The 25,513-nt window shown below is 62.0% G+C and overlaps 9 protein-coding genes and 1 non-coding gene across 10 annotated transcripts; 6 read left to right on the forward strand and 4 right to left on the reverse strand.

Annotated features, from left to right (window-relative positions):
- Positions 1-36: 36 nt before the first annotated feature.
- Positions 37-123, reverse strand: LOC62_03G003774. Its single transcript is given in 2 exon segments — positions 37-72; positions 87-123. It is a non-coding gene; the product is annotated as a tRNA-Trp (tRNA).
- A 730-nt stretch (positions 124-853) lies between these two features.
- fcp1 (RNA polymerase II subunit A C-terminal domain phosphatase) lies at positions 854-4,008 on the reverse strand. Its single transcript, XM_062770312.1, has 6 exons — positions 3,549-4,008; positions 3,413-3,499; positions 3,237-3,345; positions 2,812-3,188; positions 2,614-2,771; positions 854-2,570 (listed from the first exon to the last, which is right to left on the reverse strand). Exons 1-6 carry the CDS (start codon positions 3,845-3,847, stop codon positions 883-885), a joined length of 2,718 nt encoding a protein of 905 aa, XP_062626296.1. The 5' UTR covers positions 3,848-4,008; the 3' UTR covers positions 854-882.
- A 1,597-nt stretch (positions 4,009-5,605) lies between these two features.
- On the forward strand, positions 5,606-6,646 carry PDCH (2-pyrone-4,6-dicarbaxylate hydrolase; the record flags this gene model as incomplete). The annotated part of the gene is made up of 2 exons (XM_062770313.1): positions 5,606-6,100; positions 6,135-6,646. 2 exons carry the CDS (start codon positions 5,606-5,608, stop codon positions 6,618-6,620), a joined length of 981 nt encoding a protein of 326 aa, XP_062626297.1. The 3' UTR covers positions 6,621-6,646.
- Positions 6,635-11,173, reverse strand: SPCC550.03c (Putative ATP-dependent RNA helicasec; the record flags this gene model as incomplete). Its single annotated transcript, XM_062770314.1, has 17 exons — positions 6,635-6,697; positions 6,737-6,905; positions 6,944-7,897; positions 7,941-8,120; positions 8,165-8,353; positions 8,401-8,574; positions 8,613-8,680; positions 8,743-8,817; positions 8,861-9,465; positions 9,504-9,610; positions 9,648-9,752; positions 9,799-9,931; positions 9,969-10,147; positions 10,188-10,289; positions 10,335-10,430; positions 10,469-10,563; positions 10,600-11,173. 17 exons carry the CDS (start codon positions 11,171-11,173, stop codon positions 6,669-6,671), a joined length of 3,834 nt encoding a protein of 1,277 aa, XP_062626298.1. The 3' UTR covers positions 6,635-6,668.
- A 248-nt stretch (positions 11,174-11,421) lies between these two features.
- Positions 11,422-12,665, forward strand: CWC2 (Pre-mRNA-splicing factor CWC2; the record flags this gene model as incomplete). The annotated part of the gene is made up of 6 exons (XM_062770315.1): positions 11,422-11,530; positions 11,574-11,625; positions 11,662-11,778; positions 11,817-12,052; positions 12,097-12,217; positions 12,254-12,665. 6 exons carry the CDS (start codon positions 11,422-11,424, stop codon positions 12,663-12,665), a joined length of 1,047 nt encoding a protein of 348 aa, XP_062626299.1.
- A 61-nt stretch (positions 12,666-12,726) lies between these two features.
- Positions 12,727-14,702, reverse strand: ltnD_0 (L-threonate dehydrogenase; the record flags this gene model as incomplete). Its single annotated transcript, XM_062770316.1, has 5 exons — positions 14,098-14,702; positions 13,723-14,054; positions 13,499-13,690; positions 12,819-13,458; positions 12,727-12,784 (listed from the first exon to the last, which is right to left on the reverse strand). The coding sequence occupies exons 1-5, from the start codon at positions 14,577-14,579 to the stop codon at positions 12,727-12,729; spliced, it is 1,704 nt and encodes a 567-aa protein (XP_062626300.1). The 5' UTR covers positions 14,580-14,702.
- A 682-nt stretch (positions 14,703-15,384) lies between these two features.
- Positions 15,385-17,783, forward strand: PRT1_1 (Eukaryotic translation initiation factor 3 subunit B; the record flags this gene model as incomplete). Its single annotated transcript, XM_062770317.1, has 6 exons — positions 15,385-15,473; positions 15,519-15,704; positions 15,739-15,940; positions 15,989-16,889; positions 16,928-17,334; positions 17,385-17,783. 6 exons carry the CDS (start codon positions 15,385-15,387, stop codon positions 17,781-17,783), a joined length of 2,184 nt encoding a protein of 727 aa, XP_062626301.1.
- Positions 17,784-18,314: 531 nt separating this feature from the next.
- LOC62_03G003781 (uncharacterized protein) lies at positions 18,315-19,911 on the forward strand (the record flags this gene model as incomplete). The annotated part of the gene is made up of 3 exons (XM_062770318.1): positions 18,315-18,623; positions 18,662-18,812; positions 18,914-19,911. 3 exons carry the CDS (start codon positions 18,315-18,317, stop codon positions 19,909-19,911), a joined length of 1,458 nt encoding a protein of 485 aa, XP_062626302.1.
- A 360-nt stretch (positions 19,912-20,271) lies between these two features.
- On the forward strand, positions 20,272-22,337 carry CNI03070 (DNA damage-binding protein CMR1; the record flags this gene model as incomplete). The annotated part of the gene is made up of 7 exons (XM_062770319.1): positions 20,272-20,291; positions 20,330-20,681; positions 20,719-20,972; positions 21,020-21,158; positions 21,198-21,453; positions 21,494-22,049; positions 22,089-22,337. 7 exons carry the CDS (start codon positions 20,272-20,274, stop codon positions 22,195-22,197), a joined length of 1,686 nt encoding a protein of 561 aa, XP_062626303.1. The 3' UTR covers positions 22,198-22,337.
- A 1,486-nt stretch (positions 22,338-23,823) lies between these two features.
- Positions 23,824-25,081, forward strand: LOC62_03G003783 (uncharacterized protein; the record flags this gene model as incomplete). The annotated part of the gene is made up of 2 exons (XM_062770320.1): positions 23,824-24,144; positions 24,443-25,081. 2 exons carry the CDS (start codon positions 23,824-23,826, stop codon positions 25,079-25,081), a joined length of 960 nt encoding a protein of 319 aa, XP_062626304.1.
- Positions 25,082-25,513: the final 432 nt, after the last annotated feature.

Consider the following 25,513-nt stretch of genomic DNA (forward strand, 5'->3'; position numbering starts at 1 on the left):
CCACAAAATCCAAAAATTAGAACTTGGCTAATCGTCCCACCCCTGCCCGACTTGAACGGACGACCTTGAGGAATCACATTCCGGAATTGGAATCTCACGCTCTGCCAACTGAGCTAAGGGGTGTTGGTGATTTCGGCGGGCGCGGGGTGTTCGTGAGGCTCCTCAGCCGACCGACTCCTGGCAGCTCGATGCTGGGAGTCTCTGCCCACAGCAGGGGGAGAGTGGGCCGGCCGGCCATGAGGGGCTGGAAAGAGGCAGTACGCTGTGCTTGCTGACGAGGGCTTGACGTCGTGTCTGAGGCGCGTGGAAAGAAGAAAGGGTGGAGGCAAGGTCGGATGGTGAGAGACCTCGACACGGCTCATTGTCGAGGTGGTGCAGTGCGCCGTACCGTACCCAGCCAGGCCACGCAACTGCTCACGCACGGCTTCGGTGCATTAGGACGCCCCCCACCCTCATGCATCCTTCTCTGGTTGTCTAATACTCGGCTTCGGCGGTTGCAAGCCAGCCGTGCAGAGGGAGCGCCATCATGCACCGCCGCCACAGCGTCGCCCGCAACTCGCTACCCACACACACCAGCACACAAAAAGCTCTCCCCCGCTCCCGAACCCCGGCCGCCAGTCCCCTTCCTCCTGGGACCGGTTCGGATTCAGCGAGCGGGCTCGAACCTCCAACCTGCAGTCGTAGGGGATTGCAACTCCCGGCGGCGAGCCGCTGCTCCACGCGCTGCTGGTGTTGGCGGCTCGCGTCGCTCGACTTTGAATGACCGGACACGACATGCGCGCCTTGACTTCCCCACACAACTGCCCTGCACACACACCCCTTTCACCGACAATCATGCAATACATTGCTACATGCCATGCGTTCGATAGCGTACTTCTGATGTCACTCCTCGCCGCCCAAGCTCGCCGAAAGCATCTTGGCAAACTCGTCCTCGCCGTCCGTCTCACCGTCTGTCTCGCCATCCGTCACGTCCGCCTCTGCGCCGCCCGAGTGCTCAAACCTGTGGTCATCGGGCACGTCGTCGTCGGGCCGCGGCGACTCTAATAAGAGCACCTTGCGCTTCTTGCGCGGAGGGTACGACGACTCGGCGAGGTTGTGGAAGACCCTTAACGGAAGGTTCTCCTCGTCGGCAAAGCGCATGTGCTTGAGGCCTGGTGTCGAGGCGCGAGACGATGCTGGTGAGTTGCGCATTGAAGATCGGCGTGGTGAGGGCGGCGCACTCTCGTCGCCGCTGCCGACGTCGACGCTCGAAGCGCGGCTCTCGGCGCCGTCACCGCCGTCGTCGCGCTCGTCGTCGCCTGCATCGGTGCCCATTTCGCTGTCAGACCCCTCATTTAACCATGTGTCGAAATCGTCATCGCCCCAAGCCTCAGTCAGAGTTGCCGCTTCCGCGATTAACTCGTCCTCAGTGACGCCAACGCCGTGGTCCCCATGGTCCTCCTGCGAGTCCGCGGGTTGATCCTCATCTGACCCATTAGTCTCACCTGCAGGGGGTTTGCGCACTGTCGGTGTCTCGGGTCGGGAAGGACCTACAGACGTCGATGCGCTGGTCGGGTTCAATGCGATGTAGTCGGTTTCGTCCAGTCGCTTCCACAGTGCAATGCACGTTTGTAGCCAGGCAAGCCACACCGTCTTGACTTTGGGGAATCGCGCTGCGTTGTGCATCTTCTCGGTGCCGAGGGAGGCGGTGACAAGGTGAGTGACCTCGTCGTTCAGGTCGTTGGTGCATTTGGCCCCAAACGACTCGGCGGCCTTCCAGATCTCGCTCTTTTCGGGTTTGACGTGGCGCGGGATCACACCGGTGAAGGCGATGACACAGCCTGCGAGCACCTTGTCCTTGATCTCCTCGATGAGTAATGGCGTGTCGCACTCGAAGGGCATAGCGGGGTCCGAGGGGTCGCGTCCGTCATACGCTTCGTAGAAGCCCGTATGGATCTGGCGGAGAATCTTTTCAATGCGCCCGAGCTCGTAGTCGTTGTTGTTGAACAGCGCCTTGCGGTGGTGTAGGTGGGTGCGCTGAGAAGAGGGAGCAGGGGCAGCTGTGGCCTCTGTTGAGGGCTCTGATGAGGCCTCCGATGAGGGTTCGGATGATGGCGCTGATGAGGGCTCTGGTGAGGGCTCTGCTGGGGCTTCGGTCGAGTCCTCAGACTTAGCCGCTTCTAGCACCGCATCGTCCACGGCCTCTCCCCCAGTCTCGCTCTCCGCCTTCTCACCCTCCTCCTCCAGCTTGGCCAGTGGGCGTTCCTTAGCCAAGTCATCCAATATCCTGGACTGCGCAAGCAGGCCGTCTTCCGTGCTGGGTATTTCTGGTGGCGTCTCCGGGGGCGGTGACGATGCAATGGTACTTGATGGGCTACTGGGGGCCTTTGATGATGATGGGATGGGGGTGATGGCGGGCTGGGTGGGAGGGAGGAACGCCGAGTTGATATCGCCAATGCCGACGAAGAAGTCGTACGGCACGACCTTGACGACGTTGGGACATCCGTCCCAGACGTCCTCGCGATCGTCGATCACCACCACCATGCTCTGGTCCGTTGGAAACAGCCGTGTTAGGTTCTTGGAGCTCATGCCTGAGGATGTCAGCGTCACGTGCCCTGTTGCTCCACTACCCACTTCCACTCTCGTCTCGTGACAACACCCGTCCACCGAAGATCTTGCCCTCGGGGTCGACAACCTTGCAGATGGCGTCGGCGTACGTCCGCGTGCCCATCGTGTAGACGTGCATCTCGTAGAGCTTTGACATCTTGTCAAGGAACGGTTTGAGTCCCGGTCTGCATGGGTCAGCTCCATGTCCGGCTTATGCCTACCCACCTTGGCTTGGTGTAATACCAGCGAACAGGTTCTGGCCCACGCTGCTTGCCCTTCAAAGCGCCAGGAGGTAGGTCATCTGCCAGCTGAAACCGCGCAACATCACTGAGCGCCTCGGCGTTCGGGTTCACCGAGCGAGGCAGCTCCTTTGACGCCGCGGGAGGAGAGTTTGGTGGCGTTGTCGACTCGGTAGCCTCGCTCTCGGGCTTCGCAGCAGCCTCCTTGGCCTGCCGCTCCTCCTCCTCAATCTCGTTCATCCACTCGCCTACTGTTGGGTCAACCGTAGTGTGGATAATGGTCTGGTCAAGATCGACGATGAGCGTCAGCCGACGCGACGCGAGCAACGAGTCGCGAGTCAGGGTTTCGAGGCGTTTTGCCTCCTGCGAGGCGTCAGCTGAAGCGAACAGAACCGGCTGATTCCAGCTCACGTTTGTGGAGACAGTCACACCCAATGAGTCGTGTGCGAGCTCAAAGCTACCGGGGTATCGTGATGGCCCAGGGTTGTTGCTTGGAGGAGGGCGAGACAGGTAGTCCTCGCTGGGGTACAGTCAGCGGCTGTGGAGACACCGCGCCCACCGCCCCACACCGCATATCGGGTACGCACTTTGTGAGGTCTTTACCGCAGACAGCACACATGCCGTGGACCTGGACGGGGTGGGTGCAAGGCTGCTCCACCTGCAACAGCGGTTTGCTAGCATTCGTCAGTCGCGATCGGCGCACCGTCAACCACCGGCACTCACCGAGCATGCTTGGCCTCGATTGTCAAGCCCACCTTGATGCCAGCCTCCCAATTCTTCACCGTGCCGTCTATTGGGCTCTCCCAGCTGCCGACCATGTCTTCCTCGCGCTCCTTGGCGCTGACCGCCTTGCCGGCCCGCTCCTTGGCGTCATTCTCCTTGCGCCGCGTTGCCGACAGAAACTTGTACTCTGCGAGCCCGGTGCCTCTGGATACTTCGACTCCTGGGGTGACGAGCAGCCGCGTGAGCGTGATGGGGTAAGGGAGGTTGGGGGGTAGGGAGAGGGGCGTCGGCTCGACCATTGTGCAGTCGCGCGCGGTGCTGGAAGCGGAATCGCCAGGGGGAATTGGGCCTGAGAGGTATAGTTATGCCTGGGCACCGATACCTAGCCCCCTGCGGTTCTCGTCGCTGTTACTGTAGGCTATTGCGTCTCAAGAACAATGTGTTGAAAAGAGAACAGAAAGGAAGAAGGTGTGTCGAGAACAACAACAAGATTGTTGCAAGCGACGCCATTCTTGTGCGCCGCTCGCCCGAAAGGTGGATCATCGACGGAATCAAATTTCCCCGCATCCTCTGTTCCGCACATCATTGGTGTGGTCACCTTTGTGCAATGTCGCATTGTTCTGTATCTTCCTGCCATTTGCTTATTACACAAAGAAAACTGTGTATCACTGATCCCAGTGTGCCTCAATGCCAATTACAAGAAGAAATACGTATCACAATCTCTTGTGGGCTGGAGGAAACGGCTAAGAAGGTCACCGCATCAAGTGGCAGTCGGTTCAAACGCGTCGCCACCTGTCTTGGATGTCACGGCTACGATTGCCAGAACTCTGGCAACGGCGAGCTGACTATTCTGTTGATCAGCCTTACTATAGAAGGTGGGATCTCCTGTCTGGATAGACGCATCACAGAGGTTTACCCCTAAGAGTTACACTCAACTTCAATACTAAACACTCTTACAATGGTCAGCTTGTTGGTTATCATATTGGTCTCTGGCCCAGGGGACGACTGCCGGGTTGAAGTCAAGAGTAAGACCGAGACGATTTCAGCGTGCGTGCATTACCGAGTGAGTGTTCGTTGTTCACACCACCGAGGACACAAGCCACACATAAGCCAGGAGTGTAGCTCGCTATCACCACCCGCCAGCGTGGCGGGGCGGTTCAAGCCGGTGGTCTCAGACCACAGGTTCGCGGTTCGAGCCGCACAGAATCCGGACCCAAGGGGTTGTGCAACGGGTTCGGGAGGTAGGGTCGGTCCTCTTTTGTGTGTGTATGTGTGTGTGTGTGTGGCGGAGGAGCGAGCGACTCATAGCCAAGGTCACAGAACTCTGCCACCGCCCGCTTGCACAGCGGGTGTGGTGTCCTCCTGTTGTGTCTATCGACTCGCAGGTCGGCGGTTCGAATCTGTGCTGAGAATCCGGTCCTGAGGGGTCAGGCGACGGGTTCGGGGAGTAGGGTTGGTCTCCTTTTGCCTCTTGGAAGACAGCGGCAATGAGGCTGCTGCCATCAAGCTGCCGCCCGCGCTCATGGGGTGATGGCCTCTTTCGTCTGTGTCTCCCAAAACCTCTCTGCACCTCATTAGAGATACAAACAACGATTCGATGCCAAAGGCGTCCCCAAGCTCTTCCACATTGGATCACTGTGTCGAGGTTGGAGCAGAACGCGATGGGAGCGGCACACGAGCCGCCGGCCAAGCGCAAGTCAGTCACCTACCTGCCAGCCACAATCGCAACCGCCATTATGCGGCATGCACGCCAAGCACCCTACATGACCAAGCATCCGCCTACGTCGAACGCCACGCGCCATGCATCTCCAAATGCCAGTTCCCGGACGCAGTGTAGCGAGATAACCGTGTCGCCTCGCCTCGGAGCCCCACTCGAACCGGGCCACGCGCGCCGCCGGACCGCGGGCCGGGAGGGCCGGCGGCAAGAGACGGCAAGGAGCACATGCCCCAAGTCGTCGTGCGTCGTTCTCATAACATTGCGCGGGCTCTCTCTGCGCATTGCACTCTTGCTCTCTTGCTCGCTCTGCATCGCATCTCGGCCCCTCCCAGCACGCACAATGTCCCTCCCAGCCCCGGACCCCACAGCCCTCCCACCCACCTCCACCACCCTCCATCCCCCCTTGCCAGAGGGCACAATCGACACGCACTTCCACATCTTTCCCGACGCGCCGCTCGCCCCGCTCGAAAGGCGGCCCTTCACGCCGGCGCCGTTCCCCAACTCCACCGCCACACAGTTCCACGCGTCACTCGGCGTGTCGCGCAGCGTGCTCGTGCACTCGATGGCCTTCGGGCCTGACCTGGCGACGTTGCGCGAGTACATCGGTGCCAACCCCGACGTTGTCGGCGTCGGCGCGTTGACGCCCTCCGACGGCGTGGAGGAGATCAAGCGCCTCGACGCGGCTGGCGTGCGCGGTGTGCGGGCTGTCTTCGGCGGAGACGTCGACACGCGCGCGCGCGCGCTGGGTATTAGGGAACTCGCGAGGCGCCTGGACGACGCCGGCGTGGCATGGAGCGTGTTGGTCCAGGAGTGGGACTCGACCATCTTCGACGAGGTGAGTGTGTTGCCTGAGCCAAGCTGACGCAAAGTTACTTGCTATCGCCGACACGCTGCCACCGTCCCAGGCGCTCGTGGTCGACCACCTCGGATACCTCCAGGGCCCTTGGAGCAGCTACCCCTCCAGCCCTAGCCCGACGATCACCCTGTCGGTGCCCCATCTCGCGCCGCTGCCGGCCGACACTCCGGGACTGCAGGCCCTGTTGGCGCTACTGAAGAGCTACAACGTCTACGTCAAGCTTAGTGCGCCGTACCGCGTCACGACCAAGCCCGAGACGCTGGAACACTTGGTCAAGGCGTACGCCGCGACGCCCGACAAGCTCGTCTGGGGTACCGACTGGCCGTACGTCCCCCTCGCGCACGACATTGCGCGCTGGAAGGCCGAGGGCAAGGGCGAGGTGCCGACCGGCTTCAGGAACGAGGACCTCGCGCAGTGGGTTGGGCTGCTCCGCGAGTGGCTCGACGACGACACCTTTACCAAAGCGTTTGCGACCAACGCCCAAAAGCTGTATGGATAATGCCATGCATTTATGCAGTGTTCCAAGTCACCCCTTGGTGTATGTTGTCTACAGATACAAGCTTGCAGCGAACACGACTGGGGAGTTAGCTGCTGTCGCGGGACAACCCAACTCACTGTCTCGCTTGATGAGGGCCTGCGCCGCCTCCATCTTTTCAAAGAGGTCCGCGTCGCCAATGACTCGTGCAGCGTCGCGCACCTCGCGACAGGTCTCGTCCAGGCGGGTGATGACACGGACAATCGTGCCCTCGGGAACGTCGGTGAGGTTGGTGATCTCGCTGAACGGCTGCGTGGATTAGCGAAATACAACATCCGTGCACCCACCATGCCGCGCGCCCACTCGTACACCACCTCGACGAGGCCGGGCTTAAACTTCTCCCTAAAGTCCTCGAACGCCACGTGCCTTCGCAGCTGGCAGTTCTCGACCTCATCGGCGATGCGGTAGATTGTGTCCAGGCCCTGTAGCAGCTTTGGCTCAATCTTGGGCTCCGATTCGGTCTTCTCGACGAAGACAAACACAGACAGCAGTGCGACAGCCTCCTCGGCAGTGTAGCTTGCCAGCACGTTCTCCAAGATAAGCTCGGTGAGGATCAGCTCGTGCGCCGAGTTGATCTCGCACGCCACGCGACCCTTGAGCAGTACCGTCGAGTTCTGGTCCACAAACTGCAGCTCCTTGAGCACCTCGACGCGCGACTCGTAGTCAGGCAGCAGCTCCAGGTTCTGGTCGGAAAGGCTGAGCTTGAGGGCAATGAGGTTGGACTCCACAAGCTTGCGCTCATGCACAATGTCGTAGTGCTCCTCAAAGTCCTTGCAGAGTTGGCAGCCGAGCTTGGAGATACGGTCGGTGAGACCAATGCGCTGGCGCAACAGTTCCTGGAACTCGAGCTTGCTCAACCTCGACCAGTCAAACTCGACAAGGTCACCAGACGCCAGCTCTTCGTGGATGCGCACGAGATCCTTGAGCGCAGCCTGGGCCGGCTCCTTGGCCTTCTTGTCCAGAATGCTCGTAATGTCGAGCTTGAGGATACGGTCCGTGACAAAGGCGACGCTCGGCGCCTCGATGCGAGTGATCTGGTACTGTGGGTCCGAGAAACCTCCCTTGTGAAGGTGCGGTGGCCATTGAGGAACGACCTCGGACTCCTTGACATCCTCCTTGCCCGACCTCTGGCCCTTGGTGACGAGGGCGAGGACCCAGAACGCGCGCTCACTGCCCTTGATACCATCGCGTGCGATGGACGGGGCGTGGCGGAGGATGACCGCAACGTTGCCTGGGAAATGCTGTAGATGTCAGTGTCGTTCCAGACTGCACGCAACTACTTACTCCATCGCGAACGAGGACAATACGGCCCTGATTCAGTTGCTTGCCCGGTGTGAACGATGCCTGCGACATCATGGCCGCGTTGAGACGGACAACCTCAGCCGACAGGTCATAGAACGCGTCAATGTCCGGGCTGCAAACAGAGCACTCGACCTTGGGAAGCTTGGCGAGGAGCTTCTCGGCCTGCGCGTGTCAGTTTTGCCACATTCTCAAGCACGTCAACTCACCTGCTCAACCTGGCGCTGCTGCTCGGGGGCGAGCTTCTGTGCCGCGTTCTCAGAGAAAGACCGCTTGATCATCTCCTCAACACGGAGAGCCTCAACACGAAGGAGGTTGAGGATCATGTTGTAAGTCAAGCGGAACTGCGATGTGAGGCGGTTGGGCGTGCCCAGCATCATCTCATGGAGCTCCTTGACCTTTTTGTGTTAGAGTTGGCCGGCTGAACAAGGACAGAGCAACTCACAGGAGGAAGCTCCTCACCACTGAGCAAGATGACAGTACCAGTCGTGTCGAGACCACGACGACCGGCACGACCGGCCATCTGGGTGTATTCTCCTGGCAGGAGGTTACGGAACGAGACACCGTCGTGCTTGCGGATGCCTGCGAAGACCACACTCTTGGCCGGCATGTTCACACCCTGGAATGTCAGCTTATTCAACGCGCACAGAAGCTCACCATGGCAAAGGTCTCTGTAGCAAAGAGAACCTTGACAAGGCCGCGGGCGAAGAGAATCTCTACCACCTCTGGGAAGGGTCAGCAGCTGCGACAGGGCATTCAGACGTGCCTTTGACAAGAGGAAGAAGACCACCGTGGTGAACACCAATACCACGGCTGAGCAGATCACGCATCCTCGAGATCTGGGGCAGGGTGCGGTCGGAACCTGATACGGGTTAGCGTGTTGGTTCACGAGCACGGGTACCCACCCTTGAGACGATTCAACGCCTTCTCCCAAACAATGTGCACCTCGCTCTTCTCCTTGGCGTCACACAGATCGGTAGTGGATAATGTTGCAGCGTACTCCTCACAGCGCTTCTTGCTGAACACGAAGTTGACGACGGGTAAGAGACCGTTCTTGCGGAGATAGGCGATGAGGTGGGTCCAGACGTTCTGGTCGAGCTGGAAGCCACCACGACGACCACCACCGCCGCCATATCCGCCACGACCACCGCCGCGCGGAACGACAGCCCCAGCTGGCGCACCCTGGCCGCCACCACGGTTGGAGTGCGTTCGGCCGCCGCCCACTCGGGAGAATGGAGCAGACCGTCCAGTGGGCAAGTCTTTCGCCTTGGTCTGTACTGGAGCACCTCCACGGCCACCAGTACGCTGAACGGGAGGGAGACCGGCAGCCTCGCGTTCCTTGTCCTGCTTGCGCCGAAGGGCCTCTCCAGCCTCCTTGTAACCAGCCTCGAGGAACTGGCCCTTGGCGTTGACGATCTTGTGCAGCTCCTTGCCAGCCCACATGAAGTGCTCAAGAGGGACAGGGCGCATAGGAGTCGAGATAACGTAGATGTTCTTCTTCTTGGTGCGGCTGTGTAGGTCAGCGGCTGCCAGTGGCGCGACACCTACCCAACCCAATCGGCGAACTCTCGCGTGTTTGGCACAGTGGCAGAGAGAAGAATGATGCTGACGTGCTCGGGCAGCATGATAATGACTTCTTCCCAGACAACACCACGCTGGGCAGGTTAGCGAAGAACGGTCGCCCAAGCCTACCTCTGCATCATTGACGTAGTGAACCTCGTCGAAGATGACAAACTCGACGTCACGAATGAGGTCGGCACCCTTGTAGAGCATACTCCTGAGAATCTCTGTTGTCATCTGAAAGTGTGAGCTGTGCTTCGCCCAAGGCGAGAACCTAGCTCACAATAAGACAGCTGCCCTCGGGATTGATCTGCACATCGCCAGTGAGAATACCGACACTGGACGGGTCGAACACCTGCTTAAAGTCGCGGAACTTTTGGTTCGACAGCGCTTTGATGGGCGAGGTGTAGATGGCCCTGGGTGGGTCAGAATTGAGGAGGATGGGCAACCCACTTGGTCATATGCTTTGCTGCCAACGCGATCGCATACTCTGCCACCACTGTCTTACCGGCCGAGGTGTGGGCGGCGACGAAGACACTGTCTCCCATCTCGAGGCGGTAGACTGCCTCCTTTTGGAAGTTGTCGAGCTCGAAGGGGTACTCCTTGGCCATCTCGGGCACGAGTTCACGGAACTGGGTTTGTCAGCTGGGCAACCACAAAAATGTAGCTCACGTTGACAAGCTCCTGGTTGACGTCCACAACGTGAGCCCACTCCTTCTTGGTCGCGGCCGCCTTGATGAGGTTGGTCCTGATGGGCGGGGGAGCAGGCAGGCGCTGGCATTGTCAGCTGTGTCTCACTTCAACGAGGGTTTAGCTCACGCCAACGGGGAGGAGATCGTCAACGTTCTTGCCGTTCGTCTGGGGTCGTGGACGCTCGGTGCCGTCGGAGGGAAGCTCGTCACCAAGACGCGACACCTGGGCAGGTTAGAGAACGATGACGGTAAGTAACCTACCTCGAGAGTAGGAGACTCCTCTCCTCCACGCCTCCTCCGCTTAGCCTTTGTCGTCATGGCCTGCTGTCCGAGCATCTCAGCCAAGAAGGCGTCGGCTGCCGTCAGCGCACACCTTCCGGGGGCTCACTCACCTCCGTCGAGCTTGGCGCCTCTCCTAAGACCGGGCGCGCGGGTCTTCCACCCTTCCTCATCCTCCTCGATCGCCTCCTCAATCTCGTGCTCGGCCTCCTCGTACGTGACGGCCGGCTCCAACCCGCCAGGCAAGAACGGCGCGTTGGTGCTCTTGCCACGCACAAAGTTCTGGAGCGGCGCAGCGGAGCGCTGCATGCTGCTGCTGAGACTGGGGTGCGCTGGGGGCTTTGGCGCGAGCGCCTCGCGCCAGTGGGTAAAGGCGCCGTCGATGCCGCGGAACGTTGGCGTGACCGTGTGCGTGGGCGGGAGCGTTTCGAGCTTGAGCTTTGGTGCCGGGAGGGGCGTTGGGAGGGGGACCTGCCATTGCCACAGGTCTGGCCCGGCGAGGTCTCTCGGAGGCGAGAGAACCGTCTTCTCGAGGAGGGTGAGTGCCTCGGCGGGGGTAGGCAGCGCCGCGATACCCAGCCTCGTTGCTAGCTCCTCTGAAGGAAGTGTCGAGGACGCTGGGTCGGCAGCGGCGCGCACGAGCTCTTCGAATGGCACGCCGGCGGAGCCGTTTGTTTCTGGTGCCATGGCGGGCGTCTCTTCTGTGTGCTTGCTGTTGCTGTGGGCGCAAGAATGAGTGTACAAAGTCAGTCTCGTCGACTTATAACCTCGAAGAGGGGAGGGGAGGAGGGAGGGGCAAGGTGGATCGTCATGATGCTGGAAAATACAGTTACGTAATTCAATGCCACGTGGCAACTTTGAGCGGCAACAACGATCAAAAGACGACCTCCAACTCGAAGTGCACTTCAGACATCTTCTTACCTCATCCAGCGACCATGTCCGACGCAGTGGAAGCACCAAAGCGCAAGCTCAAGCCGGCGAGGAAGCAGGTCAAGCCGGGAGATGTCGACACGAGCGAAAAGGTCCAGCCGGGCAAGGAGTACAGTGAGTTGAGCGGCCCCCGTCGTCTACACCAACTGACATTCAGACATCTGGTACAACAAGTGGGCTGGTGGCGACAAGGAGGATGCGCTGGCAATGTAAGTTGATGTTGGTCGACCCTCAACTGACGCCAGGCAAACCCTCTCGCAGACGCGGTGTGTTATTACGCGCGATGCGGGGTACACGCGCGCCGACGCGACGGGCAACCGCTTCTGCTGCCTGTTCTTTGCGCGCGGGCGCTGTCCCTACGGGTGGGTTGAGGAACTAGTGATGGCAGCTAACCCCCCAGCGCCGAGTGCAACTTCCTCCACCGCCTGCCGCTGCCGCACCAGGTGATCGACCACTCGCGTGACTGCTTCGGCCGCGAGAAGCACGCCGACTACCGCGACGACATGGGTGGTGTGGGTTCGTTCAACCGCTCCAATCGGACACTGTATATTGGCAAGATCCACGAGAGCCCCGACAAGGACCAGAGCAAGGAGACGCTCTTGCGGCACTTTGGCGAGTGGGGCAAGATTGACAAGTGTAAGTGGCTCCCCAGCCGATTAGGCCAGCCGCTGACGGCGCAGGGAACATTCTGTACAACCGCGGCATCGCGTTCGTGTCGTATCGCAACGAGGTGAACGCGCAGTTCGCCAAGGAGGCGATGCAGAACCAGAGCATGGACATGGACGAGATCCTCAACGTCAGGTGGGTAACTCGCGCCGAGGTGAGCTAACCCGCCAGGTGGGCGACCGAGGACCCCAACCCGGGAGAGAAGAATGCCGAGGAGCGGAGGATAGCCAAGGAGGGGCAGAAGGTCATTGCGTCCAAGCTCGACGCGAACCTGATCGAGGCGGCGCAGACGCTGCGCGCGCTGGAGGACGGCGACGTCGACGACCTGTACCACATCGAGGAGAGCGTGCCGGAGCCCGAAGCGCATGAGGAGGACGAGCGGCCAGCAAAGCGCGCGCGTGCCGACGCCGCTCCAGCCTCGGGCCTGTTTGGGAACGACGCGCTGGATAACATCCGGTACTATGCCGACTTGGCACGGAAACAGGCCGAGGAGGAGCGGGGACGCGCACGCAAGACACCTGCCGCCAAGCCAACCGGCGTGGCATTGCTAGGCGGGTACGACAGCGGCGACGAGAGCGATTAGAAGACCCAGACAGTATGACATGGCACATGATTACTATGCAAATTAAACCCAGATGTAGCTGCTACTCGTCGTCCCCGACCGTCACGTCGATGCCCTGCGCGCGCCATAGCCTCACAATACTGGGGGTTAGCTCTAACCCACGCTCCAACCCACCTTGCGTCGTCGTCCGCGCCCCAGCCGTTCGCCTTGCCGAGGATGAACTGTTGGTGGGCGTGGCTCGCCATCGGGGCCGCGCTGCCGCGCTTCCTCGCCTCGTCCACCACGATGCCCAGGTCCTTCGGCCAAATAGAGATCATTGCCGTCGGCGGCTGGAGCAGCCCGTTGAGCATGTTCGCCCCACGGTGGTGCATGATGAAGCTCCACGCCGGGCCAGACAACAGCAAGTCGCGCGTGAGGAGGAGTGGGAGGGAGAGGCGTCGCGCGAGGGCCAAGTACTCTGCCGACGCGGTGATGCAGGGGCCAGCAAGGTGCTGGTTGAGCACCTTGAGCGCTGCGCCCTTGCCCGCCTCGCCGGGCACGAAGACGAGGTTGTCCGTGTTGCCTTGGGCCGAGCTCAGCGCCGAGAGCACCGTCAGAGCGGGGCCCGCGTGCGCCTCCTTGCCGCCTTCGTACGCGTCGATACCGGCACACAGGATCGTCAGGTCGCCGTCGGCTGCGCGAGTTGATCCACCCGATACCGGCGCGTCGAGGAGCCTCGCGTCGGGGCGCACGCGCGCAAGTGTCGTCGTTAGTCCTGCAACGGACGACGGCGAGGCCGTGATCATGAGGAGGACCGTCGCGTTCGGCGCGAGGGCTGATGTGTGAGCTGAAGGCGCCCCGGCTTTCCAACTCACCAGCAGCCGCCTGCTGCACAAACAGAATCTCATGTGCCTGCTCGGCACTCATCACCATCAGGACCAACACGTCCGCGTCCTCGGCACACAGAACCACATTCGGCGCGACCTCTCCGCCGTCCGCGGCAAACTTGTCCATCGACGGCGGGTAGACGTCGTGCCCGACCGTCCTAATCCCGGCCTTTCGCAGGACTTGCATCAGCGCTGCCCTCGCCGCGACTCACCATTCGCCATGCCGAGCCCCATCGCGCCGAGGCCCACAAAGCCGACCTTGGACACTGGCCCCGGGGTAACCGTTACACTGATGTGCTCTGTGCCGGCCCCGCGCGGCTGGTTCCACAGGAGCGCGGCCTGCGCCGAGCTCTCGCGCTGTGCGACGACGTTGGACGCAGCGACGTACGTCTGCAGCGCGAGCGCCGACTGCGGCGCGTACACTCCGCTATCGCGCGCAACGTCCAGCACGTCGGACAGAGACTGGACAGCCTCGTCGAACGCCTGCCCCTTTGGCCCGGCGTCAGACACGCTGAGCATGCGGGGGCCGAGTGCCTTGAACGACCTGAGGCGTAAGCTTGGCGTACACCCGAGCCTGGCTAGCTTACCACGACGAGCCAGCTGCGCCGCCGATAGCTCTGAGAAACAGCTCGGGGGGCACATCCATCGCGTTACCGAGCGCGACGGCCTCGGCGGCGATGGCAGTCTGTGTCGCCACCAGGCCGTTCTCCACGAGCCGGTAGTTGGCAGCAGCCATGAGCTCGGGGCCGAGGTAGACTACGCCGCCGCCGACAATGTCGACGAGCAGCTCCTTCGCATCGGCGTGCAGCGCGCCAGAGCACACCGCGCGACTGCCCGTCACGGTGCCGTCTTCGGCCGAGCCGAGCGGCACGACTACGAGCACGTCGCGCCCGCCGCCGAGGTTGGAGAGGCAGTCGACCGCCTGCTGGATCAGCTCGTACGACGCCTCGCTGTCGCCTAGCAGCAAAACGGGGCGGTGCGACATTGCCAGCTCGAGCAGCTCGGCGCGCCGAGCCTCGGAGGCTGCGACGATGTCGTGCGTCGCGGCCAGGGCGGTGATGTTGTCCATTGCCGTGTGTCGGGCGGGGTGGAAAGATGAGTGGATACTATGCACTAGAGTGTGCTATGAAGTAGGAGTGGCGATATGTGGAGTGGCGAGAACAATGCAATGAATGAATGGAGACTGGATGAGATGACGACGAGATATATATGACGGAGTGGAAAGGATGTCTCGGCGTCTTTTGGACCAGCAACGTGCCTGAGGATCAACCTGCCGTCACTCCTACCGGATCATCGTCATGGTTACTCGGCAAGCTCTTGGCTCTTCTGCTCTGCGCGCATGCTCGGTCCCTTCAGCAGAAGCCGTGCGAGCGCCGCCGACGTCGTTGCTTGCCAGGCGTTGGTGCGACAGCCGTGGTGCGAGTGACGGCGCGATACGGAGGTGGGCCGGTTGGCTCCGGCAAGGTGGCGGTTCTTCCCGCGGAAGTGGTTCCAGCTGTCACTGGAACCTGCCTAGGCGCGTTTGGGGTGCAAGATGGCACGCGGCATGGGCTGCTACTCTGATATGGCTGCGGATACGTCTCGGGACCCACACTAGGCGGGCAGGACGCGTCCGTGGGTCCCCGCTCCTCGCTTCCGACTTGGGGTCCGCCGCTGGACGCCGACAACGAGGCGATCGTCGGTAGACGTTGCACCGTTGTTCTTTCGAATGTGGCGCGTGTGCAACGTTGAGCAGCACCAGTTGTCACCTGTCCCACGGGCCACGGCCACGGCCACGGTATCGCGAGGACCGAGCGGCGTGCGAGAAGCAGGTCACGTCGTCGCAACCGACTTTGCTGCAGCTCTTCTCTGCTCTTCTCCATCACGCATACACCATGGCCATTGACCTGTCCGAGTTTGACGCGGCGACGCGGGCACAGATCCAAGCCGAGCTGGACGCGGGGTACGCCGAGATCGAGGCCAAGTGAGTGCGGTGTGGTGTGGTCGTGAGCGCCGCTGACGACGCAAGACACGCGGTGGTGACCTCTGCGAATGTCGACCATGTCGTGGTCGTGGACGGCCTCCCGGTCGTCGACTCGTCCAAGCGCGACCGACTGCTGCTGCAGTTCTCCAAGCTGCTGGCCAAGTTCGGTGCCGGCGTTGACGACTCGCGGATCACGATGCCGTGGGACGAGAAGCGGGGGACTAACAAGGGGTGAGTAGAGGTTGAAGCAGCGCTCTGACGCCAGCGGTGCCGCGGCGTTCGTGTTCGTCGCCTACGCCGACGGCAAGGAGGCCGAACACGCCATCCGCGTGCTCAACGGTGTCAAGTTTGGCTCGAAGAACACGCTCGCTGTGAACCACTTTGCTGATATCGAGCGGTACGCGCGCGCGCCGATTGGCGAGAGCGACCTGCCGCCTGGGTGGAAGGACAAGGCGTTTGTGCCGCGGGTACGTGGTGCGAGGACGCATGGGCCCAAGCTGACGAAAAACTACCAGGAGTACACTCGCAACTGGCTGAGCGACAAGGACGGGCGTGACCAGTACCTCGCGTACCGGGACAATGCCGTCGCGCTGTGGTGGCACGGGCGGGGCGGCAAGGCCGAGAGCGTCAAGAACGCGACATCGGGCTTTCCCATCGGCGACCCCATCACGCTCAGAGGGCACAAGAGTGTCCACTGGTCGCCGGAGGGCACGCACCTCGTCTCAGTGCACGAGGGCGGCGTGGCGTTGTGGTCCGGCGCGCGCTTTGACGCGCGGCAGCTGTTCGCCCACCCGCACGTTGTGGCGTTTCGCTTCTCCCCGGGCGAGAAGTACCTCGTCACGTACTCGCACCTGCCGATCAGCGTCGCCAACCACGAGAACGAGAGCGTCACTGCCACCTTTGGCGCCGAGGACGACGGCGCCGTCGCGGCCGTGTGGGACGTCAAGAGCTCGCGCCTGCTGCGCACCTTTGGCCCGGACGAGGAGAAGCGCGTGCCCGTGTTCAAGTGGAGCTTTGACGACGCGTTCATCGCGCGGCTCGTCCCCGGCGCCATCCAGGTGTACGAGCTGCCTGGTATGGGCCTGCTTGAGAAGAAGAGCGTGCGCATCGACGCCGTGCGCGACTTTGAGTGGTGTCCTGGGAAAGACACGTCGCTCGCCTACTGGACCGCCGAAGGGCCCAACACCCCGGCGCGTGTCGGCCTCATGGCGATGCCCAGTCGCAAGATCCTGCGCACCAAGAACCTCATCAACGTGACCGACGTCAAGTTCTACTTCCAGAACCAGGGCGACTACCTCTGTATCAAGGTCGACCGTCACGCGCGCAAGGCCAAGCAGAAGCGCGCGACGTTCTGCAGCCTCGAAGTTTTCCGGCTCAGGGAGAAGAACTATCCCGTCGAGAGCATCGAGCACAAGGGTGATTGGGGGGTTGGTTAGAGCGGGGCTGATGCGCAGAGTATGTGTCGTCCGTGGACTGGGAGCCGGCGGGCACGCGCTTCGTTATCCGCTCGGCGCCGGATGCTGCGGCTGCGGCCCACCCGCACGCCGCACCCAAGTTCAACGTGTCGTTCATCGCGCCCGACCCCAAGAAGAACATCTTCACGGCGTACAAGGTGCTCGAGGGCAAGACGACGTCGACGGTCTCGTGGGCGCCGCGTGAGCGGCACCTCGTCCTGGCGAGCTTGGGCGCCGGGGCAAAGTTCGACCTCGAGTTCTGGGATGCAGACTACTCGGCGGACGACAAGGAGCGGACCGCTGCCCCGCGGCTGCTTGCAACGGCGGAGCACTATGGCATGACTGAGCTCGCGTGGGACCCGAGCGGACGATACATGGCGACGTCGGCGAGCGTGTGGGCGGCGAGTGTAAGTGGCCTGGCTCTTGGCTTCTCACTCCCAGTCGCTAACCCCCGCAGCCCGAGCCCGGCTTCAACATCTGGGACTTTAGAGGCCAGCAGCTCCTCCACGCCTCGCAGGACAAGTTCAAGGCCTTCGCGTGGCGCCCTCGCCCGGCGTCGCTCCTCTCCTCCGCCGAGCGGGGAAGGATCGCACGCAGCCTCAAGGCCTACTCGCAGGCGTTTGACGAGGAGGATGCGGCCGAGGAGAACCGCGGGCGGGGCGAGAAGCTCGCCGAGCGCCAGCGTGCCGTCGTTGAGTGGGATGCGTGGCGCCGCAAGAACAATGCGCGGATCAGTCTGGCTCGCCGTGCGCGGGGTAAGGAGAAGAGCGTGCGCGTCGTCAAGTTTGAGGAGGAGCGGATCGACGAGTGGGTCGAGGAGCTCGTTGATGAGGTCGAGGAGGTCGTGCTGCTGTGATGTCATGTCATGTCATGTCAGTGAGTCGTGCCTGCGTGCCAAGCCATGCGAGGGCATATTTAGTTCTGGGTAGCGGAAGGACCATTTGATCGACCGGGGCTGAGTAGCGCGGCGGCGATCTAGACTCGGGCAAAATGGTTACTGGCGCCACGCCGCTGCGCTGCCCTTCCCGCCTTCTTCAGCCGAGGCTTGTGGCGGCTAGTGTGGCTCGCTCTTCCGCACTCTGGCCAGGCCATGTAGTGAGGAATGCGCAGGAACGCCTGGGTCTTCCGCGACTCACGCCATGCGCCAACGCCCCGCCCGTCGCCGGGGAACGGCGAATGGCGACTACCACCTGCCGGCAGCGTGGCACGAGCCGCAGTAGCCGCGGCGCGGACGACCCACTCGTGCTGTTTGTGAGACAGGAGGTATTGCCCTCGTGAGCTCACATGCACTCCGACACGATATGCTTGTTCCCTGTTGCATTGGTCTCAGACTTCTATTGCTCTGTTTCTGTTTCTGCTTGCATCACATTCACACCTGCGACAACAAATGTTCTTGTTCCACCACCGCCGCGGCGCGGCGCTGCTCGTGATCCCTCTCCTCTCGTTCGCCCTGCTCCTGGGCTACGTGGGCACCGACGCGCCGGGCCTGGCGCGCTTCAAGCCTACCAGCGTTCCGCGCGCTCCAGACTTCAACGACCGCATGCAGACGCAGCTACTGGCGCCGTTGCCCGCCGACCCCAAGGAGGAGACAAAGGGATACCACAACTACAAAGCGTACACCGAGCACAAGCTGCGCGAGATCACCGCGTGCTCGGCGCGTGGGGACTGTCACCCGAACGCGGACAAGGTGAGTGGGGTGACCAGTAGTCGACGACACGCTCACGATCCGCCTAGATTGTCATCTTCTCGTCGGTGTGGTGCAAGATGGCATTCTACGCGCACTACAATGGCGGTGAGGGCGTGTGGTGCCACGGCGTGGTGAGTGCGGCCGCCTTCACCCTTTGCATGTGCTTTCACACCCTGACTTCCTCAGCAACGTTCGCTCGTGCGGCAAGGGTTCACCGTCTTGCATGCGGGCTCTGGGGACTGGCGTAAGTGGCGTTATGAGGGTCCGAGACTGCGCGAATTGTTAATTCATCGCCACAGCGTACATTGCCCATTTACACCGGCAGCTTGGCGACATGGTCAAGGCCATCTTCGCCGATACGGAGCGGGAGGAGTTTGGTTCCATCAACAACTTTTACGGCGGCAGCGGGTTCCCTGCTTGGAAGGTGTTCGCCTTCTCGTACTGGGCACAGGGGATGCCACATCCTATCGGGCGACCGTGGACTGTGCTCGGCGAGCCTAGCCGCGACGTTGCGAGCAGTGAGTTGGGCGAGGCGTGGTACTCTGGGCTGACGGCAGACTACACGTACCTGGGGTACGATCTCGAGCCGTACGCCGACGACACCGAGTTTATTCCTCTCAAAGAGCGCCCGATGCGCGTGTTCATCCTCGCCAAAAGAGTCCAATACTTCTACCCTTCATGGGCGCCGGCACTGTTTTCGCACGATGTGATCAGGAGAGCGCTCATCGAGCTACGACAGGAATTCCCGACGCTCGACTTTGTCGGTTCTTTCGTGGACGACCGGAACGAGGAGGAGCTCGCCAAGTTTGGCGACATGGAGCTTCCAGAAGGCGTCAAGAACCTCGGCCCGTTAAACGCCACGCAGTTTGACGCGGCGCTTGCCCGCTCCCGCATGGTGATCGGCATTGGGTGGCCCACGACCTCGCCGAGCCCGTACCGTGCGCTTGCACGGGGCACTCCCTTTGTCAACCCCCACACGCTGGGCGACAGCGGCAAGGACGAGGAGCCTGACTCGTGGCCTATGGTCCAGCACGACTCGATGCGGACGACCCCCGAGCCGATGGTGTACAGTGTCCGCGCGCAAGACTACGACGGCCTCCTGCGCGCCATCCGCATCGCGCTCACGACTGAGATGAAGCCGTACCGCTTTGAGCGGATGGAGCCCGACGTCGTAGACAAGAGAATCTCGGACTTTGTCAACGCTGACTGGAGAGGATACGCCAAGTTGATCTTGGAGGAGCGCAAGGCGGGCAACGAGACACAGCAGGGCCCTGGGTTGGGGTTGTTTGAACTCTAGACGGATATTGATACAGTTCTTTTCTATTTCCTCGTGTATCTACTGCAACAACATGAACAATTTAGGGCATGATGACGGCGAGAGGTCACATAATGGCGAAGGGAGATCAATCATGGCTATCTAGAAGCTTGGGAATGGATGGAGACAAGGTTATCCATGGTGCCACTTGGGGGTTAGGCTCGCGACTGAAATAGGCGTGAAACACTATAAATATTGTTAATTGAAATTAGGCCTGTCTAGTGCACGGTTGACGCGACTTTTGAGAAGACGCGTCTGGCTGGTCATGTTGGTCGTCATTGCCGCGTGTCAATATTGTGCATTCTCAACATTGCATACTCTACAACACCACCATCTTGCATAATGAAAGAGGAAACAGAATAGTAAGCTGAGTATCGTCATCATCCCAGCTGACCCGCAGTGAGCTCGAGCGCCAAAAGATCATCGCCGAGAACCAGGCTCTGCTCACGTCCCTAGGCCTCGAAGCGGACGGTGAGGCCAAGCTCAACCTCCCGGCCAAATCAGTGGCGCCAAAGCCCAAGAAGGCGGCAGCGTCGAGAAAGCGCAAAGCCGAGCCTGTCGAACACGCGCCTGCGAGGCGAAGTGGCCGCATCGCTGGTCTCGAGGCAGACGGGCAGGAGATCGCCAAGCGCAATGAGGCAGAGGAGGTTGCTCGCGAGGTCGCCCGCGTTGCCAACAGGAAGGAAAGGCAGCAGATTATGCCCATTGTCGACATGGTCGAGGAGACGCCCGAGTCCTTGATTCCCGAGTTGGTGGGTGACATCTTCGGCATCCATCCTAACCCACCAGGCAGTGTACCTTCCCTCCGTTGCTGCGTCCGAGACGGCGCGCACCTTCCCCTCGACGTCGGCGACAGCGAAGGAAGCCTACGCCGACAAGAGCGCCACGAGCGCCGAGGTCGAGCGCCTCAAGTCGGCCTTCTCGAACATGACCCTGCGTGCCAACTCCAAGGTCACGACCGAGCGCGTCTTCAGCATGGTGGTGCACCCCGAACCGACCAAGACGCTGGTGCTCGTCGGCGACAAGTATGGGCAGCTGGGAATGTGAGTCGGCTGCAGGTGGAGAGAAGTGGTGACTGACGTTATGCCAGCTGGGACGCCCTGGGACCTGGGCCCGCCGTGAGCGACGACGAGAGCGAGGATGACGGCACGGGGCGTATCTGGCGTGTGCAGGCTCATGCGAGAAATAGCATCACGGCCATGAAGGTGGACCCAGTGAACGGGTCAAGCGTGAGTTGTTTACCTCTGTGCATTCTGACAACTCGACAGCTCTACACCTCGTCCTACGACTGCACGCTCCGAAAACTCGACTTTGCGACCCTCACCTCCACCGAGCTGTTCGCCTTCGACGACGAGGACATGCTCATCACGCACTTCGACCTCACGCCGTCGGGCCAGGAGGCGTGGATGTCGGACAAGAATGGCGGCATCAGCCACTGCGACTTCCGTGAGGGCGGGGAGCGGCGGCGGTGGGTCGTCCAGGACGAAGGGAGAGCCGCCAAGCTTGGCGGCATCAGCGTTAATCGTGGGTAGCTGCCCGTGATGCGCCTCAGCTGACCCCGCAGCCCTGATGCCGCACCTCATCTGCACGGCCGGAAATGACCAGCACGTCAGAGTCTGGGACGTGCGGCACTTCTCCAAGCTCAACCCCCTGGCAGCTGAGAAGCTCAGCCCCCCAGCCCCACCAGAGGGCGAGGACGTCAAGCCGCGCATCGACACATATCCCACCAGCAGTATCGAGAACGAGCGTGTGCAGAAGTACTTGCAGACGCCGAAGGGCAAGGGGCTCCAGCGGGCAGCGTACCAGCACGGCAAAAGCTGCTCAGCGGCCTACTGGGACCCGTGGGGTCGGCGGATCGTCACTACCAGCTACGACGACAAACTGCGCGTGTGGGAGCTCAACCCGCAGTCGTTTGTCATTGACCAGCCGCTGGCCGGGCCGTTCAAGCCGTCCACGATCATAAAGCACGACTGCCAGACTGGTCGATGGCTCACGATCCTGCGCGCGCAGTGGTCTCTCAACACGGAGTACATGCCACACTTCACTGTTGGCAACATGAAGCGCACGCTGGATGTGTTCACAGCGACGGGCGAGCGGATTGCCGCGCTCTGGACTGACGGGTGGGTTCAAGATCGGCGGGCTTCAGCTAACCCACACAGTGTCACTGCCGTGCCGGCTGTCACCGCATCCCATCCCAGCCGTGTCGACCACGTTGTTGGCGGCAACACGTCTGGCCGGATCCAGCTGTGGACATCAGGCGCCGAGTAGTAGGCGCTGAGCAGGCCGACACCTACCGGCAATCGCGGACATGACACGGATCCAGCTCACGGCGCCCGCTTCCTTGAGCTCCTCGCCCGGCTATCACGATCATCTCGCGCCTCTCATTGCATAGAAGCCCGTAATCGGAGTTTGTAACAGTATTGTATTCAGGAGTGCAGATTGTCGAGATTAACCAGGGTCGGATGGAATTACGGGGCCGCCGGCCCGGGCAGGCCGCTCCCTTCCGTCCAGTGACCGACCTAACCCCGCACGCTGCCAACGCGCCAAGTATCACTGCCAAGTTGCCCAGCGCCGTGGGTTTACCGCGCGCACACGACGACTCGCGACGAGAGCGCATCGCGGCGGGTCGCTTGCTCGCTCACCCGAAAGTGATGGCTGTTGATACGACGGCACGTCGGTGCGGGGCCCGAGGGGGGTAGGCGGTTGCAACAAAGTTCCCCCGACACTGGACACGCACCAGACCGGCAGGCCGCATCAACGGTCCGTCACCGAATGTCTTGGGAACCTCTGCACGTGTGGAGTGCTCGCGTACCTATGTCGAACGGTTGTTTTCTCGACTGCAGGTGCCGCTTGGAACCCGCTGTGGGTGGGCTGCAGACGCCAGCGATATCGGTTACCCGCTTTGTGCCGGTTCGTACCGACATATTGTTCACCAGTTCAGCCTGAAGGCAAGCAGGTAGGTTGGTCGGTTGATGGCACACCGAGGTTAGCGCTGAGACGCTGGGACGTGCACGCGGGGAGTGCGCGCTTGTCCGTGTGAGTACGTGAGCACGCACATGCGACGTGTGTAGCGGCGCTCGTGCCGCTCCGAGGTCACGGGGAGAGTGGCTAGATTGCGCGAAGCCGGCAGCTTGTGACGCGTCCGCAGCAGCCACCACGGCGTGCACATCACCACTGTCGCAACCCTCGAGCGCCGCTGGACATGTGGGTGAGCAGGTGCTGCGGCGTGTATGTACAAGCTGTCACTCCGGCATGTTGTCATCGGCCCAGTGTCAACAAGCCGAACGGTCGCTCCGGTGTTCCGAATCTAGCCAAGCCCTGGTTCAGGGAGGCGGCGTCGAGCACGATCTGTCGGCTGTCGCCATCGCCTCCAACGCACAGTGCACAAGGCAACACCCTCAACCCCCAAGCCAGCCCAAGCCTTGGACACGTGTCGGGTCTTGGCCCCCTGGCCGCCGGGCGGTCGTGGCGGCCGAGTGGAGGAGACCTCGGGGAGTGAGTGAGAGGCCTCGGACCTGGCCGTGCCGATGAATCGCCACAACAGGCGCGGGATACCGGAGCCACCCCCGATCCCCCGCGCTGAGAGGTAGCACTGCCGGGCCAGTCTTGTGCGGGCGTTGCGCGCGCCATCTCCTGGGGAACGCGGGGCACTTGCACGCAAGGGCAGGTCTGGGCCTCGCTCGCCTCTAGGGGCTCTTCTTGGCCATGCACAAGCGTTCGCTACCTCGTACCAGCGGACAGTTTGCGTTGGCAAACCCGACCAACCACGTCGACTACTGACTATAACGCTGGGAGCGGACGTTTGCTTCTCCACAATTCATCCACATTCTTGTTTTCTCACCCAGTTGTTGCCCCAGCCCAGCCCCAGCCGCCCCCACACGCCCACCACGGAAAATGGCACTTGTGCTGCTCCCCGTCCCCGTCAGCTCGCCCGTCCCCCTCGCTCCCATCGTCATCGGCAGCCTCAAAGGCGCAAACAAGCGCACCTGGATGGACTTTGTCGCGAGCGGTGCCGCCCACGAGCTGTACGAGGCTGCGTCGCCTGCCTCGGCAGGCGGCATCGACAAGAAGTACCGCCCGCTGCGCCCCACCCCGCCTGGGAGTGCGGCCGCCTCGCGCAGCCCGTCGCGCGAGCGCGCGCCAGCGTCGGCCGAGACAAAGCCGCGCCGTAAGCGCCAGACGTCGCGCAAACGCGCTCGCACTGCCTGCATCCCGGTAAGTGTGTGACCCGTGGCCGGCCGGAGTTCGTGTTTCGTATGTCTTTCGCCGTGTGCTGCGCCGGCGGCAGGGCTGCTCCCCACCTGAGCGGCCCCTTGCCCGCTCGGGGCGGCCGGCCCGAGGTCCTTGGCATACCGAGGGCGTCACGTGTACGCGTTGGTCGCGTTCACACGGTTCTGCAAACGTCCGAAGCGTGCTATATTGGGGAGCATCACGGAGCATTGAGGATGTGGAGATGACAAACCGGGGTGACTGGCGCCCCACATCCGTCCCGGAGTTATGGCTGACCAGCCAGTGTCGCGAGCGTAAGGTCAAGTGCGAGGGCGCGCAGCCGGGAACCAGCTGCACGCAGTGCGGTGTAGCCGGCGCGTCGTGCCACTGGCCCGAGGAGGACGGCCGGTCGACCGAGGCGCGTCGCGCTCAGCTCCGCGAGCCGCGCAAGCGCCGCCGCAGCGACGGCACGACGCCCACGGCGGACGCGACCCCCGCGTCGTCTGTCGTATCTTCTACCCCGACAGCGGACGGCGTCACACCCAGCAGCGTGAACAGCGACGCGCTCGCGTGGATGGACGACGAGTTCGTGTCCCCCACGGCGGACTTTACGCCCCTGTGGGACTATGCTGCCCCCTCTGCCGCCCCGGCCTTCGAATTTGACCTGTCCTCGGCGCTCGCGGCGATGCCGGAACCCGCCGCGCCGCTGTCGTTCGACCTGCCCGGCTTCGACCTGGCGCACTTCATGGGCCTTGACCCGCTCGCGGCCGCCGCGCTGCTGGACAACAGCGGCAACTCGGGTGTCATGCCCCCGATGCACGCGTATCCCACGCCCGATAATCCGAATGGCCGGCCCGATTGGCCGCCAGTCGCTGAGACGGGTCTGTCGCCGGAACACGACGAGGAGATCGAGCTTCCCGACTGCCACCGCGGCCCCAGATGAGCATGCCCAGGACACCTGGGCATTTTCAACATCTACCGATACACGTCAACCTGGCTGCAGTGCAATGCAAGTACCGCGCGCGCCGCCGACGTATCGCCCATACCCCGCCCGCAGTGGCAGCCCACCCGGGCCGAGGACGTGCGCTCCGCATCCCGGCCCAACCAAGTTCGGCTCGGAAAGCTACAAACAACAAGCAAACAGAAAAGTACAAAAAGAGTTTGTCGTAACGCGAGGCCACAAGGTCGTCGTCGTAGGATCGGGACAGTACACGAATGCAAAGTGTCGTGGTGGACGTGGCTGGAGTTATCGTGCGTTTGCCGCTGCTGGGCCGTGCGTGCGTGCGAGTTATCAGGGCAAGGCAAGGCAGATATCGCGCTTGGCGTCACCGCGTCGCTTATCACTGACACTAACCAAACTGTAACCCTCTCGTCA

Source organism: Vanrija pseudolonga, chromosome 3 (genome assembly GCF_020906515.1).
Source record: "Vanrija pseudolonga chromosome 3, complete sequence".
Classification (NCBI taxonomy): Eukaryota; Fungi; Basidiomycota; class Tremellomycetes; order Trichosporonales; family Trichosporonaceae; genus Vanrija; species Vanrija pseudolonga.

Bases quoted from the DNA above. Each gene is read 5' to 3' on its own strand.
- fcp1 (XM_062770312.1), bottom strand. From the start codon at position 3,847: ATGGTCGAGCCGACGCCCCTCTCCCTACCCCCCAACCTCCCTTACCCC. The intron at 3,500-3,548 runs GTGAGTGCCGGT...GACGAATGCTAG, and splicing joins ATCGAGGCCAAGCATGCTCG to CAAACCGCTGTTGCAGGTGG. The intron at 3,346-3,412 runs GTGCGTACCCGA...ACTGTACCCCAG, and splicing joins TGCGGTAAAGACCTCACAAA to CGAGGACTACCTGTCTCGCC.